Here is a 20,318-nt window from a genome sequence, read left to right as displayed (position 1 = left end):
CAAAACATTGGAAATTGATGATCAACACATCCTTGAGTATTACTTAAGTAAGTGTCCTGAGCCTCATCATACCTCCCCTTTCGTCTTGACACCTGTGAGGACACAAGGAAGACTTTTTCCACTTAAGACCCAGTGACTGTTTCAGCGGTTGCATGACTGCAGGACCCTGACGCATCTGCAGAGGACACCACTGCGACAATGGAGAGTATTTCAAATGAAAGTGACTTTTGGCAATCTAGCGAATCCTGGCGGAACTCAAGTGTCGTTAACAGCATCGTTTGGTTGAATCAGACAAACCCTCTGAAGCGGAATGAAGAAGTGGCGAAGGTGGAGGTGGCTGTTCTCGCACTGGTGCTGTTTTTGGCGCTGACGGGGAACCTGTGCGTCCTGCTGGCCATCCACACCACCAAGCACAGTCAGTCTCGCATGTATTACTTCATGAAGCACCTGAGCATCGCCGATCTAGTTGTGGCAATATTTCAAGTTCTCCCTCAACTTATCTGGGATATTACATTTCGGTTCTATGGACCGGATATTTTGTGCAGGTTGGTGAAATACCTGCAGGTCGTCGGAATGTTCGCCTCCACTTACATGTTAGTTTTGATGTCTGTAGACAGGTGTTTGGCCATTTGTCAGCCTCTTCGTTCGTTGCACAGGAGAAAAGACCGTTTCTATGTTATATGTTCCTGGGTCCTGAGCCTGCTCTTCAGCATGCCGCAGATGTTCATTTTCTCCCTGATCGAGGTCGGCTCGGCCGGATCCGGAGTGTATGACTGCTGGGGCGACTTCGTGAAGCCTTGGGGAGCCAAAGCGTACATCACATGGATCAGTCTTACTATATATATCATCCCAGTTGCGATACTGAGCATTTGCTACGGGTTGATAAGCTTCAAAATATGGCAAAACTTTAAACTGAAAACTAGGCGCGAGCAGTGTATCAGTCTGACGCCCAAAGCCTCCAAATGCAACACCGTGGCCCGCGTGAGCAGCGTTAAGCTCATCTCCAAGGCGAAGATAACCACAGTGAAAATGACTTTTGTGATCGTCGTGGCTTATATCGTCTGCTGGACACCTTTTTTCTCAGTTCAGATGTGGTCTGCGTGGGATCCAGCAGCGCCCCGCGAGGGTAGGTTGAATTTAAAGTCGAATATTAAACCGAGTGCGCACCAATGCTGCGCAAATAAAATGTCATTATGCATCTGAAACATTTTGAAACACTTACACACACGACCCATCTTTTTTTATTGTGTTTGCACATTTGTCGGACAATATGACCATGCAGTGGAAATTAATTGACATTTGATTGGTAATTGCCACATCCCTCCGGCTGCGCGCATCAGTGCTCTTTACGCACGAGAATGCCATGGCTTGCTTATCAAGTTAGAACAAACTGAGACAACAAAAACACCAGTTTAAGATGGATTTATTCAGTTTCCCTCAGTAAGGTGTGTCTGGCATTGGGGTTACATGGCTGACTCATAGGCGGGTTCTGTTGTTTGGGTAAATGTAACACAGCAGGGCGGATGACAGCGTTTAGTGACTGGGCTGAAGCACTGAACGATAAGTGACTATTTCAAAAGTCTGTTAAAATCCCAAGTGCTTGGACATGTTTGTACACCCGTGTATGTCACATTTCAGCGTTTCAGACATTTAGCAATTGTAATGGAAAAATAGGCATTGAACCGTCGTCCTCTCATCCAGGCCTACAGAAGACTGGTAGAGAGCATCCTCATCGCAGGCATCACTGTCTGGTATGGTAACACCACACAGGCAGAGAGGAAGGCACTGCAAACAGTCATAAAGACTGCAGAGAGGATCATAGGGACAACACTTCCTTCCATGAACTCTATGTGTGTGCAGCGCTGTCGGAAAAGAGCAGAGGGACTCATCAGAGACTCACTCCACCCAGCTCACTCTCTGCTCAGACACACTGCTCATACAACCTGAGACACAGCAGAGCAGACAGCATCATCACCCACAGAACGCACTTCTTCAACAGCTTCTTCCCTGCCACAGTCAGACTGATGGCAAAACAAAACTATTGAAATATGTTTAATAACCCAACACTAGCTCACTACACTTATCATGTGCAATATGTGACATATTATTACTTAAAACTATATAATTTAAAACTGTCTGTAATTTAAAACTGTATCCCAAACTACATATTAGCACCGTTCTTGTTCTTGTACATAGTACCACATTTCTGTATACACTACCAGCTTCTGTATAGTGTTTTAATTTATATTTTTATTTATACTTTTTCTGTCTTATTATAGTGGTATCTCTAAACTGTTGACTCGGAGAGCCCTGCACAAGATTTCCAATGTGTCTGGACTGTTGGTCTAGGCACAAATGGCAAATAAAACCTTGAAACGTGAAATAGTATTCGGTCATATAGACCACACGTTACTTGTTAATTTGATGTCAGCAAAGTAGAGTCTCAAAAACAGACCAATAATTAGTTTTTCCCTTATGTCAATGCATGGCTTGTTTATTGTGTGGTTAGTCATATGGCCTTAAGTGCCAAATCTGTACATTTTCCTCTGACCTCACACTGCATGAGACCGACTGACGACTAATCATTAATCAAATTAGTGTGCGCCAACACGCGCCAAGCAGCTTTTGTTTGCGCCTGTAGGGCACGTTGAAGTGCATCGTTGACATTTAACCACACTAGGCTACTAAGCAGCCATGTTTACGTGCTCCCATATGTCCATCGATCTGCTGGGTAATGGCAATGCCCATTTAACAACAGATCATTGTATGCCTACTCAACTTCACTTTTGTACTGTGCCTCTGCACTCCTTCCATAATGTAATTATATCAGATATAGTAAGTGAAAAGCACAATTTAAGTTGTAGTAGCACTGTGCAAAGTAAAGATGTGTTTGATTTGAAATGGGCTTTAATAAGTCTATTTAATGTAAGGGCATTTCTGAACTGGAAAGTGAAGAGTAAATTGTATTAGAGCTATTAATATAAAGACTATACATAATAATATGTCTGCATCTCTTCAATACGATACAAATGTTGTTGTTTTAAGCAGTTTCCATCCCTTATAGCTTTACTGCTTTACTATTTCCTCAGACAAAAAGAAAAAAAAAGAGAACAATTTTCTGCAAAAACGGACTAACATGAAATAAACTGTACACACGCTAAAATAAGACAATACGTTTCTTAATGAGCAAAGAGACATTTGAGTTTCAGGCCTTGGGTCTTTTGTTTTGTTTTACCAGCTGAATGATTTTGTGTCATTCTCCTCAAGCTGCACTGATCACACCAGCTATTTACACTTTGGAGTTAAACAGTTGCACAATAGCTGTCATCTCTTCAACACTGAGCAGGTACATTTGGCTGTGATCCCTGCACCTCACAGTTATATAAAAAAGAGCAACTGCTCCAGCCTGTGAATAAAAAATAAAGTGATTAATTAATTTTCTGTTGCAGAGCATTGCTTAGTGCAGGGAGGAGGCTGATGGCTGTCCTCCACATGAACCGTGCTCAGAATTGGCAGTTACACGTGACAGTGTTTGTGTACAAAAGATAGGCTGGAGTGTCACCTGTGTGTGCAGATAAAGTGTCCATTATAGAGTGAGCAAAGTGAGCCAAGATCACACAGCATATACAGACAGGCTTACTATGGGAAGAATATAAATGGCAAACATGTGTTTCAAACACTCATGATGTACACAAACCAGTTTCAGAAAACACCAGATTATTCAGTACAATGTTGTAGCTGTAGTTAATTGTAGGTAATGTTGTTAATTTGGAAGAGACAATAGGTCATAATAATGTGTTTGGAATTTTCAGTTGTGGTGCGACTGAATCACGGTCTGTACCTTTGAAACAGTTTGTGTTGTAGTGAAAAGATCAGCAGCCGGTAAGGAACATACTGAACAAACTCATTATTCGTTATAAATACTTAGGCATAGCAATTATTTAGAAGCAGCTAATCTCAAACAAAGATTATGATATTACATGGGCCAGTCCATATAATCACCTCTTGTATTGTGGTGTAGAGAAAAAGTTGATCGTTTCAGCATATTTGTGAATGATTGGCAACATTATGGAAAATAATGTATCGATTAAAGACATCTTTTCAATTTTCACCATCAAACAAGTTGACGTTTCAACAGTGGAGGATTACTACTTGAGGGTTGCTGTCTGACTTTGAAGGGCCACTCTCAGCAGAAACAGGAAGTACATGCAGACTCCCACACTTTCTCCACCGTGGTCCCTCATTACCAAAGTAATTATGTCTTCTGCAGTAAATTATTTGGTAATTCCATTCCTAATTTAAAAATATTGGAACATATGTTTTTGTTATTGGTTATTGGCTTTTCGGTCAAAAGTTAGATGAAAAAGTATATATGACTCAGTGTTTTGCATCGCTCTCAATGTGTTTGCACAGAAGTATAAATAATATCTAGGAAGGAGCAAGGAAAACAATGTATATATGCTCAAGTGTTAATTCAAGTTCAAGTGTTAATTTTCAAAAGTAAAATTGTCATTATATATTTCTGAGGTTACCGATTCCACTGTAGCATCATATTTACCATTCAGATGTGAGAATGGTGTGTAAATCTTCTTTATTAACTATCATCAATAAAGCCATACGCATATTTTCCCAAAATGTTAAACTATTCCTTCAGCCAAAATTGGACCAGTGGTGTAGCACGCCCAATGTCTAAAATGTTGACCCTTCGATACAATATTCGCATTGAACCAATTAGTGTATTTTTAGATGAATGAACAAAGAGCCACTGTGATCTACTGTAAAGGACCCTGCAGCAGTTTACACTTTTTAGCACGCCATTAGGCTTATCAATAATATTTTTGGAAACGTCAATATCGACTTCCTCTTAGCTTTTTGACATCAGTATAGCATCTGTGATTTCATATTGAAGAGCCAGACAGATTTCATTATGTAAAGGACAGAAACATCTTAAGGTCAAACCCTGACTTATATTCTAAAATCAGTGAACACAAACATCTCCCCTGCTGATCCTGGTGACCTCGGATGCTGATTCGCACTCTGTATGTTATCGATTAGCATTAAGTACTTGATGGACACAAAGCCCAGTGTTACTTTTCAGCGTCTATATATAATGTCTTTACATGGCGTGAGAAAAGCAAGGCATTGTCATATGTACAGAAAAACCCTCTGAAAGCAATTTAATCTTGAATATCATTGGATGTAAAAATGAAAAGGAGGTTACTGTAATGATTGTTTTTTACCTTCAGGGAACACAAATCAGCACAAAGAGTTCTTGTTGACTTGCTGAAGAGTCTTTTGGGGCTGCCCCGCAACAGCTCTGACAGACAGACAGATGTACCACCCATGGGGATGATCGTTCAGATTCTACCTTGCATTTGCTCTGTTATTCTTCCTTCTCTTGTGAAAGACACCGTGAGCCAATTCAGTCAAGATTTTTGCCTGATAATCCCCTTATTATTCAAATTACATCCAGGCTCTGCTCTCATCCTCACTGATAAGATTGCTTGATAACCACCAGTTGGTCTTTTGCACTGTCTCCAAAGAAGTGTATTCCTCCATTCATGTCAGCAGCATTATAGTCTAGAGCAGGTTTGCTGTACACTTGTTTAATATCAGCCAGTAAATTAATTTGTTTCATGGTTGGAATTTATATATTGTTTCATGAATTGTCATTTTCTTTCAAATATAGTTTGTAAATATTTCTGCCATTTCCAATGCAGCGCTTACCCAAAGGTAGATTATATAACGTATGTATGACACAATAGTAGATTGAATCATCTGCAGTAATTTGAACTCAAGTTTTGGTCTCAAAAATTAAAATGTAAATGGCTTCTGATCAATTCTTATTAGTCATGCATTTGACATTCTTTCCCTTACAGAGATCATTTTTCGCTGAGCAATTCTGTTCGAGCTCAGGGACTTTCATTAGAGACAACATGAGAATAGCAGGAACACAGACCGATTAGCAATCACTAAGAGAAGGTGAAATATGGGATACAAATCCATTAAACAAATCCAAACCTCATTTGCCAAATGTCAGTTGGATAGTGGAGTTGACGAGCAGAAATGTCATCCATGTGCCACAGTAGATTGCCTATAAACCCAATGGTGTGTGAGGAGCATTTCTGCCTCTCCCATTTCTACAGCTACAAGTATTAGGAAACTCTTTGCTCCTTCGACCTCTGCTTTTAAAGACTGAGAACCCCGCCAGCTACTCAGTATATTGAGTTATAGCACATATTATTTAACTGATTCTACATTGGCATAAAATGGCAAATTGGTAAAGGAAACAAGACTATACCAGTCTACAGCCATGCAAGCTGCTCTTTGAGGTTAGAGTCTACTGCATGCAGATATTCAGCTGGTAATGCCACATGTTCACCATTTAGACAGTGAGAGTTTAGACAGGAGTCAGTTCCATGTATCTGTGTAGATGGTTTCGTCACTGCCCCGTCCCTTTAGAAAGTTAACAGTCGATGATAGACCGTCATTATAGACCATTAGCTAATTCCATCCAAACACAAAGCTGAGGCTGATGGTAAAATTAGCTATCATTATTATTTTTTTTATATTTTAGTCATAAACCAAAGTACTGAACAATTTGAAGTTATGACCTGATAGTTTTTCTTAAAAGTAGGGAATTTCTGTAGATAAAGTAGATAAACTCAGATATTGTCAGCCACTAACACCGTTACATATTTTCATCAAAACCAAAAAGCTGCAGGTTCATTGTTGTTGTCACAGCACAGTAACTTTCCTCTCTCATCTCCTGCAGCTATGCCCTTCATCATCTCTATGCTGCTGGCCAGCCTCAACAGCTGCTGTAACCCCTGGATCTACATGTGCTTCGCTGGGCATCTGTTCCAGGATCTTAGGCAGAACTTTCTGTGCTGTTCCACTCACTACCTCAAGTCATCCCAGTGCAGCTGTGAGCGTGACTTTGACTCCAGTCACAAGAGCAACTCCTCAACCTTTGCCATTAAAAGCACGAGCAGTCAGAGGAGCATCACACAAACTTCCACCACATAAGTCCTCCCTTTCCTTCTCTCCTCGAGCTGCCCACCCTGCCTTTCACCAATGCCGTCGCCCATAAAATATCCAGCCATTCAACTCCTTCAGTTACCTCTCACCTTGGGGCTTGCTGTTCAAGCTCTGAAGGGGAAAAAAACAACACATATGTGTTTTGCTTTACAGTACCTTGCAGTGTAACATGGATATGGAATTGTGAATTAGAAAGATGTACAGAACATAGCAAATATTTCTTTAGCACTTTCAACTGTGGCCAACTTCATTTCTGATTCAGTTGTTGTCACCAGCAAAGCTTGTGCATCCTGTTTGTCTGTGTTATGATGACATTGCTCACTTGTTATAAATAATGTGTACCATATTGTTGTTCACTTTCTTACATTTGCAATGAATTGCATACATGTAAACTGTTACTTGATATATTGTTAGATGTCATGGTTGTCTGTCACTGGTAATGTGTCAAATAAAAAATAATAAAGAGCAAAAGCAGCTCAAATGCACTGAAGCCCCTGTTATTTACACCTAGGTGATGCTTATTAGAGCTCTGATTGCCTCCTAGAATCCTTGGCAAGGTTGCTGGAAAAGTTCCAGGGGGATGTTTGTCTGTGACAAATCAATAACGTCACTGAGTTCCTGCAAAATTCTGGCAGCACATTGAAACTGTGAACTTCAGCCTCAGCCCAAAAATGCATTCTTGGGTTGAGACTGGAGCAAACTAAAGTTAGTCATGTTTCTGGAGGTATCTTGGGGCAACAATTGTTGCATGATATGGTGCAGTATCCCACAGGAAGTGACAATACAGGTAAACTGTGGCAATTAATTCCCAAAGCATTCTTTGTTGCAAAGCCAATTAAGTATGAGGCTGTTTTTTAGTCAGCTGTGTTTACGTTCTTTGTAAAAAGTTTCAAGTATAAGATCCATCTTAATTAAATATTGTTATTATAATTACAGCAAAATACATTTTCATTGTCAATATTGAGGAATGACTTAAATATATTCAAAAGCAAATCTATTATACAACTTATCCTGATATTTTGTCTCTCTCCAAGCTGTATACAGGTTAGTTACACTGCAACAGTGTTGCTTTAATTCTATTACTGTGTGGATGACAGGAGTAAGATTTATATTTAGGGGGAGTTTACTTCTCTTATAGCCTTGATAATGTGACCTTTCATAAGATAATCATGCACTTGTGGCAAATATTAAATTATGAGAAAATATGTAAAATATTAATATTTTAAAAGTGACAAGTGGCAAAGGCGCTTAACAAAGTGCCTTTGCCATGATCAAAGGTTATTAGTAATTCTTTCATTTCTAGAGATGCCAATAAGTGTGGAGGGCAATTTGTGAAATACAGTATCTCTGTAATTACTAAAGTTGAATCAATCATTTACAGAAGGCTATATATATATATATATATAGCCGCAGTAATGAACAAAGAAGGGTGTGGTGACACTGAATCATCAATAATGGATCTTAGACACGAAAGAGAAGCAAATGAAAAACACAACAGCAGCCTCTAGTGGATCACAGCTCCCAGGTCCACTCAAGTAGACCAAAGTATCACTGAAACACGGTTATTGGTGTCGCTTAAAAATGTATTTCTTGAGCCTCTCAGAATGAATTACAATAACACACATGCACTGAACCAGTGGTGCAATATACATATTATAGTGACAGTTTCATCAATTCAGCCCATGTATTTAGCCTTTGTAGCCCATGTCAGTAGTTAGGTCCATATCTTGTTTCCACATGCTTGACTGAAATGTGCAGACATTAACGGATCACGCTTTAATAAAAGGAACAAATGTATCTGCGTGGCTGGTTCGAAACATATTTCTTTCATCAACACAGTCAGCACAAACTGGAGTCATGATAAATCACAAAATAATTTTGTAGATAAAACATTTCGAATTCCTTTGATTTTGTTAAAGATTTTCAAATAAGGTTACATATATGAATCCATTTCAATCAGTATAAAGTGAAATACCAGACACAGCAACATACAGCATAGATATAACTTTTAAGAATTGCCAAATGTACTGTAATGCATGCAGGCAGTGTTGTCCACAGGCGCAGCAGTGTTAGGGAGTTCATTTAATTTGATGTGATTGAGTAGCTATTGTCTTTGGCTTATGTGATCCAAATAAATGAGAGCAGACAGATCCTCATCATGACAGGCCGTCCTCTTCTCCCTCAGTGAGGAGCAGTGAGCCCTGCAGGAGTGCCAGCGCTGTCACAGAACCACGCTGCCAGCTTCTGGTGGCAAAAGGCTCACCGGGCATGTCGGGACAGAGCTTGAGGATGGGTGGGTGGGCAACAGCATGTTATAAAGGAAGAAGGAGGAGTATCAGGGAGTGAGCAAGGTGTCAGGGCTGAGCTTCTGGTGAATAAAAAGATAACGCACTTCATTCGATCATACTATAAATGCTACTGTGTGAGTTCTTAGACTTCTTTGCGCAGTGCAACACGCACACTGCTGAAGATCTTTCCGAAGGCTTCGAAGAAGGGATCACAGAAGGTCTGGATGCAGAGAGAGTAGATGCGGCTGATGCATTGTGACTCAATCAGACAGCTCTTGATGCAGGGAACCACAGCCCAGATGTGGCAGAAGGAGATGCATGCAAACAGGAAGCCCCAGAGCAGAGCAATAGGGATACCAAAGACAGCAGACAAGATGCGGTAGCACCAGTACTTGGACACAGTGAAGGTGGTGTAGCTGAGCTTCCACACCCCATCCAGGCTGTGTGTACCGTCAGGCTCTGCAATGACATCTTCAAAGTCCACCTAATAGGCAATGTAAAAGAGACGTTGATTACTACACATCCCTGAGTGCTCACCACTTTTATCTATTCCTCCACCAGGCCTCTGTGGGCTCTAAGTGATATGCACATGCCAATGTTAAGTATAAAGATTAAGCTTATGAAAGCTGCAGAGTGTCCAAATTATGCAGAGAAACCAATTATGTGTCATACTTCATAGACAAAGAAATGTACAAAAAAAGTTATGGAGTGGCTTTTAATGCTGGATCAAATCTAGCTAAAAGCTCTATTCCAACACATTTCTTCATTCTTTCACCTCATGTAAAATACAAAAACAGACTAACTGTACAATTCCAGTCTGTTCATTGAAAAATCACTTTCGAATTGTAAGCTATAAATTATTCTGACATGACATCATGACATGTAGCTGCACTGCACATCTAAAAGTCTTTCCTTTCTTCCAGACCACTGGATGCGATCAGTATGGGAAGTAACAAGTCAGTGTCCTTTTCTTGCAGAGATAGCCGCCTGAGATCATCCTTTGAATAAATGGTTAGACATGCACTGTTTTATATTTTCTCTGCAAGATCTGGCCTTTTTCAGCTCCCGGGGGATTGCTATAGTCAAATTCAGCAAAAGAATCAGTCTTCTTTAGAAACAATAGATGGTCACCAAAAAGATGGTAAATCTGATAAGATTCCCTGATTAATTTGTGAGACCGTTCCAATTGATATTAATTTATTTTACTGGTTAGGCAAGAAAAGATAAGTTATGTTTGTAGAAAATGACTAAATAAAAATGTAAATGCTAAACTTCCACTAACTTCTGGACCTGACAAATTAACAACTTTCCACTATGAAACAGACGTGAGCAGACATGTACATCCTTTTTAAACTGAGTCTGTACACGCTAAACATATGCTCTGGTCATAACTTGTGATTTAACATCTTCATTGACCATGTTTACATGAATCCCATCTAGTCAAACTAAATATAATCTAAATGTGTACACGGTCCTGTCCTTAGAGAAATATTTTGTAACATTACCATTAGGATAAAGAGTTGTCAAACCTAAATAAATCCCAGCGGCACAGTGTATCAGTTTCACACTCTTCCACCCCATTCCCAAAATAAACGTTTGGTTCTGCACAGGCAACAGGAATAGCTCTTGGTCTATTTAAGGATCTCCCATACAGTATAAAAACCTGTTTTACTGTTTTTTCCCATACTAACCACTTCATTTATTCTCTCCCTAAATTTCAAAGACAGGGGTTATGTTCTTTAAGCTCTCTGTGACAGGGTGGAGTCTCCATGCCGCACAAACCTTCACCACGTCCTCATTGATCTGCTTGGGATCTCTGTTAATTAGATCAATCTCCTTGGTGTGACTGTCCTTCACAATCTTCTCCTCGTTGGCGTTGAATTGGTACTGATCCGCCATGGTGGGGCTGCAGGTCCTGGACGGGCTGAAGACGGTGAGAGAAAACCTTCCCCGATCAAACTGCACAGAGCCGCTTGGGTTCCCTTCTGAACCCCTGTATCACCACTGTGACGCTCCCTTTGCATGCCAGTGGACAGCTGCTGTAGCCGTCCTGGTAAAAATGGAGGCCTGACCCCTTCCCCATACACACACACACACACACACACACGGTGGGCACACACACAATGTAATGCACACATACAGACAAGGCATGTCTTAAAGGAGAACCCAGGGTTGTGTCACATTTCACACAGGGTTGTGGGGCTATCTGGGCAGGGTTTACACATTGGCACAAACTTCCACGAAGCACAAACACACCCTCCTGCTCTGGCTGTAGTTGGGACACTGTTTTGCATTCAAATAGTGAACTTATTTTTTAAATGATTTTGTTTTGTTTTGTATAAAACTGCTCAACAGAAAAGATAAAATAAGTGTACTTAATATTGCCAGGATTACAGTGCTCTGTAATGTCAATGTGGATGACAGTATTATTGTAATGTATCATTCAGAAGGAGAAATGTAATTCACATTGAAATACACTTTACAGAAGTCAGTTAGATATACCCTTTTTCTGTTGACTCTAGACCAATTTGAAAAACTGTACATGACCTGCTCTACAGAGTGTCAACTGTAGAGTTACAGTGACAGAAGAGAATGTGCTGCACTGAGAAATGTAATTATCAGAGTTTTGGGTTTTATTTCTCAACATATCACTTTTTTTTAACCTGTGTTATATTGTCATTTGATTTGGACGACTTGCTTGACATATTTGCATGTTTCTTAGCAGTTATATTCTAATTCAAGATACATAAAATCCAATGGTGCCCAAAAATAAACTCTGACTCATCTTACTTAAGCTGTGCAGTTGTTGCTATCAGTCATAGATTTCTATATCAGCAGGTCGCATAAACATACAGTGTGGGGCTGCCAAAAAGAGGGGGAAGAGGAGGAGGTGCCTATGAAAACCGGTGCGAGGTCTCACAGCATCCCGTGCATTCTGTTGCTATTTATCTCAGTCAGTGGGGTGTAAGAAAAGAACAGGAAGCGAGACTTCAATGCATGTATTTGTTGCCCCGGTTCCCTGGTGGAAAAGACAGGGACAGAGGGAGGGAGGGATGGAATGGGATCTGAGTGCATGTGATAGAGAGACAACCCAATTAGAGGAGTATGAGAGAGTTGAGGCCAGTTAGGCATGGAGGCAGAGGGACAGAAATAGCTCAGCAGAGAGTCACGGTGGGCATTCCTCTGCCTCTATGGGCGTCAATGCAATCAGCTGAGCCTGCACTGCTCCTGTCTTTCATTTTAATGTAGGCAGACACACCAGGCTCTCCGACCTCTCATACCTATATTTAGAGTCATATAGAATGTAATGGTGAGAGTGGGTATCAACTCAGGATGGTTTATTGAACAGTGCAGTTTTACTTGACACATAAGGTGTCACATAAGCCTACACAATTATGTTTATTGTGTACCATAACAAAATAAATACTTTTATTGTGTACCATACATTTTCAAAGTAGTAATCTTACATTCCTTAATTCCCTAGAGCAGTGAATTTTTCCAAAAATAAAATGTTTTAATGAACTGTTACCCGGTAGAGGGTTGGGCTCTGTAAAAATATTTTATGCTGTGTATTATTTTGTTTGCTTAACAATGTGTCAGATACATTTTATTTTCAACAGGAATTTATTTTCTCTAAACAATGTGTCAAGAGTAATGTTGCTCATACTGGTTGTTCTTATTGGCTATATCGGGCAATGTAGACTTCTAATTGGACAAAGGCAAATAAGTCCCATCCACTCAAAATACAGAAGTCGAGTAGAGCCTGAGTTAGAAACTAGTACAACTAAAACTAGTCGAAGAGGGTAACTGTGAATGCTGATCACAACTTCAGACGACACTTATTGAAGTGAAATAGGGCAATCGAGGACTTACTAACCAGGTATTGTTGGTGAGTTTAGTCGTGTTGGGCCGATGTGAACTTGATTTATTTGTATGTGATTTTGGAAGTTTTAAAGCAGAACATGTTGGCATTGATAGCTAGATTTGCAGCTTAGTGATTTTAGGTTGATACTGGATTTGATTACTTTTGTATTTTTATTAATGTTATTCTATGTACAGGTGCAGCGTGGTTGCCAGTTTTGCACTGCCAGTGCATGATTAGTCTTCTGCTTATATGTACTGAAACTATAACCTTGAATATAATAATTTGAAGTATTTTAGATGTATGATGTTGTGCTGTTATTGAGTTCATGATAAAAAAAGAAATGTCAGTTTCATAGTTAATATATATTTAATATGCAAAACTCATGGTTAAAAAGCAAAACATTATTAGTTTAAAAGGGGATACAATATTTCATATCAATTCAATTCAATTCAATTCAGTTTATTTTGTATAGCCCAATATCACAAATTACAAATTTGCCTCAGAGGGCTTTACAATCTGTACACATACGACATCCCTGTCCCAGGAGCTCACATCGGATCAGGAAAAACTCCCCAAAAATAACCTTTCACAGGGAAAAAAGGGAAGAAACCTTCAGGAGAGCAACAGAGGAGGATCCCTCTCCCCGGATGGACAGAAGCAATAGATGTCATGTGTACAGAATGAACAGCATTACAGAGTTACATAAACACATTAAATGAATATGACAATGTATGAATGGAACTCCAATCCATGAAACAGAAGGAGGTAGAGAGGAGGGGGCGGGGCATCAGCAGGGCCAACGCGGGAGGCCGGCTCACCAGGCATCAGACACCTCCAGGTCCAATGGACCCTATGAGACGTGAAGTCACAACGACTCCGGGGAGGAAGCAGAGTTAATAAGGTGCAATGGAGAGATGTAAATGTATCCATAAGGAGAGAGAGAAGAGGAGAGAGGTGCTCAGTGTATCCTAAAACATCCCCCAGCAGCCTATAAGCCTATAGCAGCATATCAAGGGGCTCGACCAGGGCAAACCTGATTCAGCCCTAACTATAAGCACTATCAAACAGGAAAGTCTTAAGTCTATTCTTGAATGAGGTGACTCACTATATCAGATGCTGAACACTTTTAAAAGTGTGTTTATGTTATCACTATTGAGGTGTAGTATTATTGAGAATTAAGTACAATCAGGATGTCACATAATTTAATGAATTTCAGTAATTTCATTCAACTTATTTAAAATCATTATATCAATATCAATATTGCAATAATGTTGCCTTTTTCCAATAAGCTCACTTCCAATTCACATTCACATCCAGAGATTGTTATGTTGCTGTCTGCTTGTTGGTCTTTTTTTACTTTACAGGCCAGAATTACAGGCTGGTTTTATGAATATTTTGTTAATTTAATTGCAATGATTTAAACACATATTTTTGCTATTTTCTTCTGTAATATAGTTTAAGCATCGTTTACCCTACATAACACAACACGTGTTTGTTCAGGCGCTGGCTTAGTCATACATCAACATCATAACAAAAGGGACAAATTGTATGTCAGCATTCAATTATACAAAGTAATTAGAGACAATTATGATGCTATCATTTACATATGGAATTAGAACGCAATCTGTTACAACTTGCTTTTTCTCAGTTTTTACCAAACATTGACACACAGTGTGTTTTCTATTTGTCTTTATCTTTTGCCAGATGGATGGTGATTCGACCACAGCTCTTTCCAATACTAATAAATAAGGGGCTGATGAGAATTTTAAGTATGCTGCCCCACACAGTTTGAACCCAGTGCATGTTGATGAGAAGGAGCTGTACACAGGGCATGATTAACCTGGAGAGATACAGGGAGTTGTAAACAAACAAATAATCCTTATTTACCAGAAAAAGTGTTTAGCAGTTCATCCACACTTAAACTCTGTCTGGTCTCAGTTTTACAGCAGTCCTACCAGATGTGAAGGCAGCTGAGCACAGCAAAGAGGATCCCTGCTGCCAGTGAGACTGGCACTGCCAAGATACATAGATGAAGCGGTAGATCCACAGTCTGGACACCTCAAACAGGGCGTGACTCCACAACCACACGTTATCAAAGCTCCGCACCGAGGGAGGCTCTGCAATTACATCCTCAAATGTGACCTCAAGACACACACAGGGACAATGTAAATAGTTTCCTCAAGCGTGTACAATATAATGCTAAGAACAGGGATTGGATATGTAGGCATCGTGGCACAAACTCTTGACATGCAGACGGAGAATGATCAGTGATGCATGCAAATTACCTGCACAGAGACATTTTAATTGCAATATCATTTTGTCATTCCTTGTACTTTGCAGTTTAGGATCTCATCGACAGGGACAGATGTAGAACTGTGTGTGTGATCATGTCCACGTCAGGTCAGTATTATGCAGCATATTGATATTTAACTCATTAAGTTGGTAGTGTTATATTACCTGAGAACAAAATTAAAAGCCATTGTCCTAGATAAACATTTGTACTAACATAAAGCTTTTTTTCTATAATGTGTGTCAATAAAGTAATCAGTTCACCCCTAAACCATACATAGATTCCAATATCAGTTCAGCTCTGCATTGACAGTGTTAGATAAGGGACTGGCATGTTTGTTTATTTTACTTAACTGTCACGTTCTCTGTTCCTCCAAACAGAAAAGACGTACGTCAGCTTGTGGCCTGTGCTGTGTGTTGTCTGAAGGGTTATGTGTATTTTACGTGGATTAAACCCCAGTAGCAGTGCACACTCGTTACCTTCAGACTCTTGTTGACTCTTTTGGGATCCCTGTCATGCGTCACTGTCATGCGTCACTGTATATGGAATTCAGACCTTCAGATTGTGCATTCACTTTGACCTCCATCAGTTCCATTGTTCCTGTGTCATTAAATAAAAAGTTGAGCTGTGTCCTGGCTCTGTTGACGGCTGTGGTCATTGGAAGTGTGGAGGATGAGCAGGGCATAGCAGGAGGATGGCTTCCTGCTCTGCAGGCTGGTCACTGACGCCCAGATGTAACATAGTGGACTGCTGACTACTTTGCTTCTTGTTGAGGAATGCCTTTATTGACTTTTAAAGGCTTGTCTTCAGCGACATTTTCCATGTGACACACGACGTGGAAAGTCTCATTTAGACCTGCATGAAAAATGGCCAATAGCCAATTGAGTGACTGAATATGATCAGGGGGGTATTTTGACACTTTCATGGGTATATAGTCATCATGAAGACAGAGTTGACTATATTAATCCATTAAGAACACAGTTCTTTCAGCAGCTCCATTCATAAAGGGGGTTAACGTGAATGTATTTAGCAATGTGAACAGTGCTGTCAAGAACCGCTCATCGCTTGTTGACGGCGGAGAAGAGACAACGAGTTTGGTTGTAACGTTAGTACATCCAGCAGCTAAAGTGAGCTACAGTCAATGAGCCGTGGCCTGCGGTCTATGTGCTCGACTCAGTCCACAAAGCTATGAGGCAACCGACGCCCTTGCTGGTAATAATACTGATAATTATCATAATACAGTAAGTCTGAAGGATGTCTGTGACATAGGCAAGCAAATGATTGTGAAGTGCTTTAAATGTTGATGCAATTATTTTAAAGTTAAACAGTTGTGACACCGGGAGCCAGTGTAGTTGAATGTTGGAGATGAACGTAAATTGGAAATAGGCCAATAGTTGTTTTGGTCATTGGTGTCGAAAGCAGTTTTTAAAAAATTGGTCTGATTATGGCAACTTTCAGTGGAGAGGGAACTGTTCATTAATAATGAAGGTTATCAGGGAAATGATAGGGCATACTGTACTGACTTTTATATAGTTTTGTTTGACATAGTATACTATGACTTTTTTATGACATACTGTGCTATGACGTTTTATTACATGTTATACTATGACTATATTTGCGGTTAGAAACACTGGGCATGGATTCAAATAGTGGAGGTAATCTGCCAGCGGAAAAATGATAAGTTAGTATGGTAAACTTGGACAATTTGAGTTGCAATGGCAGAGTGTCACTCTTCCTGCAGGCTCGCTGTTCGTGCTTTTTGACTCCAGTCAAGTGAAAAAGAGTTCAGTTAGTGCATCCATCTAACATTACCTAGTCCAACATTAAGCAGCTGTAAACTGCTGTCAATGAGCTGCAACAGGTTTTTACACGGACTACAATTTACCTGCTCCTCTGGCCCCGACCCGCTTCAGCACAGACTGCTGTTTGCATGTTTATTCAAAGTGTATTGATATTGAACGTGCTGCGTGTCCAAGTTGCACCACCTTGGACATTGCACGTCTTTGGGTTTCCAGCAAAACACCCGCCAAGTGTGAAGAAACTCAAATTAATGGTTTTCAAGATATGTAACATACACACATTCACCCACGTACACACATACAGACAGAGATTCCTTGCCTTGTAGTTGGATGTACTGCCTTGTGCTTTCATCACTTGTGAGTATTGTATGTTGGTGTTTTTCAACACCCATGTTATGTCACATATTTTATAGTCCATCCATCCATCCATCCATTTTCAATACCGCTTATCCTCATTAGGGTCGCGGGGGCGCTGGAGCCTATCCCAGCTGACATAGGGCGAAGGCAGGGGACACCCTGGACAGACCGCCAGTCCATCGAGGGCACATGTAGGGACATACAACCATTCACTCTCACATTCACACCTATGGGCAATTTAGAGATCAATTAACCTGCAGCATGTCTAAAGGACTGTGGGAGGAAGCCGGAGAGCCCGGAGAGAACCCACGCTGCCACGGGGAGAACATGCAAACTCCACACAGAAGGACCGCTCCGACCGGGCAATTGAACCCGCGGCCCTCCTGCTGTGAGGCGACAGTGCTAGCCACTACACCATCGTGCTATATTTTATAGTATTTATAGTATTTTACAGTATTTCTTTCATAACGCTGTCCCTCACTAAACAGCCAGACAATCAAAAGGCAAAAGGTTTCTTCTAACACATGCCCTACCTTGTGACCAAGGCAAGTGGTTTTCTTGGTGTGACCTTTTACCTCACACCAAGAAAATTGCAACTGATCATAAACACTGCACAATTCATACGTCTCAAGTTTAGGGATTGAGTATAAAAATCAGGTTTATTCTAATGTAGGTTTTCTAAATAAAAGAAATTGCCTTGGTATTTGGTACATATCAATAAATATATTACACAAAAAAAGCAAGCACTGCCAAAGTCTAAAACCATAAATAAAAATAAATATTGAAACATTTTTGAAGATTATAATAAAACATATTTAAAATATATAGAATAGATATCTTTTTAAAATGTAAACGTATTTTTCATGAAGAGGATGAAATATGCAAAAATATTGACCAAGGTGTGTGCAAAACTTCACATTGCAAAGAATATACAATGTTCAGAGATAATAATAATCCAAAGGCAACAGCAATCTGACTCTTATTGTATTGTCTTCAGACCCCCTATACATTTTGAAAAGACAAACACAAGACACTTAACAGACAACACATACATCTCACTGTTTGTTGAAATGTACTAGAATCCTTATCATCTGAAATGTCCAAACAAAGAGGAAGAAGGAGAATTCACGAGTATATAGCGCACTCTGTTGGCCATGGTTTGTCTTTTTTGTAAAAAATAAATAAATAAATCTGCATTTACTTTTCACTGATGGGCAAATCAGCTGAATTTTCCACTGTTTAGTGCCCAAATAGCTCATTATCTCTCAGTGCTCACTGCTTTCTTAATACTAGAGGGCTTTACTATTCTCAGCAGTACTGCATTGGTAGTAGAGTCTAATTAGCTGATGATTAATGCTGTGTGGAAACCATAGTAATGAGGAGCCTTCCATATTGTGTTGTAATTGTGTCTGTAGATCCTGTTGTGCTCAGATACTAGTTTAGTTTAGATATGACACATCTCCTTGTTTACAAAATAAGATTTGTGACGGGAAATCAAAGTGTTGAACTCCAACTGTCACACTGTGGTGTTTCTGGAACAACAATATCTTTCTAATCTGTTTTAGTCAACACATAATGTCTGAAGTTTGAAAATACAGATATCTGTATGTTGTGAATAACAATGTGATGGATTGTGATCCTTCAGATGGTAGGTTGTCCAGACTGTGTCCTAATTTGTATTCATGGATGTTTGGTATTACAAATGCTTTATCTAGAGCCAGTTGATGATTTGTCCCAACCCGGTTTCTTTCATTGTATGGATAACAGGGTTCATGAAATTCAAATCTCAGCGTGCATATTGTAGGTTTTATCATTATCGAAAGACCTGAATTTTGGATGAATCGTTTAAAATGTGACTTCTGTTCTCATTGTTTAATGGCAATACATTTATAAGGGGAGAAAATGAAATGAGAGGAGGCAAAGAGAGAAACAAACATATGTATTGATATAAAAGGTCTCACAGCATGTTTCTGTGTTTCGGTTTCTGTACACATATCATGGTGAGAGAGCGAGTGTAGCATTCACCTCAAAGTATTAAGTACACAACCGCAGTTCAGAGTGGTGTATACTCCAGTTAGTTACATCCATACAACAAAATGGTGTTTGCAGTTATTTGCTATGACCACACTTTATTTGTCGTGACCGCTGTTTGTGAAAGACTAATACAAACAGCAAAGCCCATAAAACAGCACTTTGTTACCACTCTCTGATGCACAGTAGTGATTTCCATTGTAAAATCACTATCTCTGCCTCGCCGTATCCATGCCACTATTATAGCAGTCCATATTCGTACCTTTCCCTTGCCCTCTATTCACACGTTAATCAGCCACTTTCTTAACATATAGGCCTGTGTACTCAAGTCTGCGTGTGAAAAGCAGGCACAAGACAGAATTAGTAGATCAATCAGAATTTAAAGTTAAAGCATATATCAAGTCTAAAGGTGTTTGTTGCTATGTGAGTCACAGGCTCACTCCATTTCCATGACGACAGGGGCAGATGACATTACCGTCTATCAGCATATTGGTTGCACACAGGAACTCTGGGTTATTGTCCCTCAGATTCATGAGAGCTCGTCACACTGCAGAGACCACCGTGTTAGTTATACCACTCACTCATGGGCTGCGTTTACCTACAATACTTTACTGTTTTCAACAGACTCAGTCACCAATATAATGTTT

The 20,318-nt window shown here is 39.9% G+C and overlaps 3 protein-coding genes across 3 annotated transcripts; 1 reads left to right on the top strand and 2 right to left on the bottom strand.

Annotated features, from left to right (window-relative positions):
- Nucleotides 1-198: 198 nt before the first annotated feature.
- On the top strand, nucleotides 199-7,029 carry oxtr (oxytocin receptor). The gene is made up of 2 exons (XM_034532824.1): nucleotides 199-1,126; nucleotides 6,776-7,029. The coding sequence occupies exons 1-2, from the start codon at nucleotides 199-201 to the stop codon at nucleotides 7,027-7,029; spliced, it is 1,182 nt and encodes a 393-aa protein (XP_034388715.1).
- A 2,442-nt stretch (nucleotides 7,030-9,471) lies between these two features.
- On the bottom strand, nucleotides 9,472-11,228 carry cav3 (caveolin 3). The gene is made up of 2 exons (XM_034533472.1): nucleotides 11,112-11,228; nucleotides 9,472-9,813 (listed from the first exon to the last, which is right to left on the bottom strand). The coding sequence occupies exons 1-2, from the start codon at nucleotides 11,226-11,228 to the stop codon at nucleotides 9,472-9,474; spliced, it is 459 nt and encodes a 152-aa protein (XP_034389363.1).
- A 3,646-nt stretch (nucleotides 11,229-14,874) lies between these two features.
- Nucleotides 14,875-16,142, bottom strand: LOC117731161 (caveolin-2-like). The gene is given in 5 exon segments (XM_034533328.1): nucleotides 14,875-15,034; nucleotides 15,150-15,222; nucleotides 15,225-15,336; nucleotides 15,964-16,013; nucleotides 16,016-16,142. Coding segments are annotated over 5 exon segments (522 nt in total).
- Nucleotides 16,143-20,318: the final 4,176 nt, after the last annotated feature.

Source organism: Cyclopterus lumpus, chromosome 5 (genome assembly GCF_009769545.1).
Source record: "Cyclopterus lumpus isolate fCycLum1 chromosome 5, fCycLum1.pri, whole genome shotgun sequence".
Classification (NCBI taxonomy): Eukaryota; Metazoa; Chordata; class Actinopteri; order Perciformes; family Cyclopteridae; genus Cyclopterus; species Cyclopterus lumpus.
The sequence above is the reverse complement of the archived record's forward strand: the minus strand, read 5'-3'. Positions and strand labels throughout refer to the sequence as shown.

Bases quoted from the DNA above. Each gene is read 5' to 3' on its own strand.
- oxtr (XM_034532824.1), top strand. From the start codon at position 199: ATGGAGAGTATTTCAAATGAAAGTGACTTTTGGCAATCTAGCGAATCC. The intron at 1,127-6,775 runs GTAGGTTGAATT...CATCTCCTGCAG, and splicing joins TCCAGCAGCGCCCCGCGAGG to CTATGCCCTTCATCATCTCT.
- cav3 (XM_034533472.1), bottom strand. From the start codon at position 11,228: ATGGCGGATCAGTACCAATTCAACGCCAACGAGGAGAAGATTGTGAAG. The intron at 9,814-11,111 runs GTTTGTGCGGCA...ATTGCCTATTAG, and splicing joins TCAATGAGGACGTGGTGAAG to GTGGACTTTGAAGATGTCAT.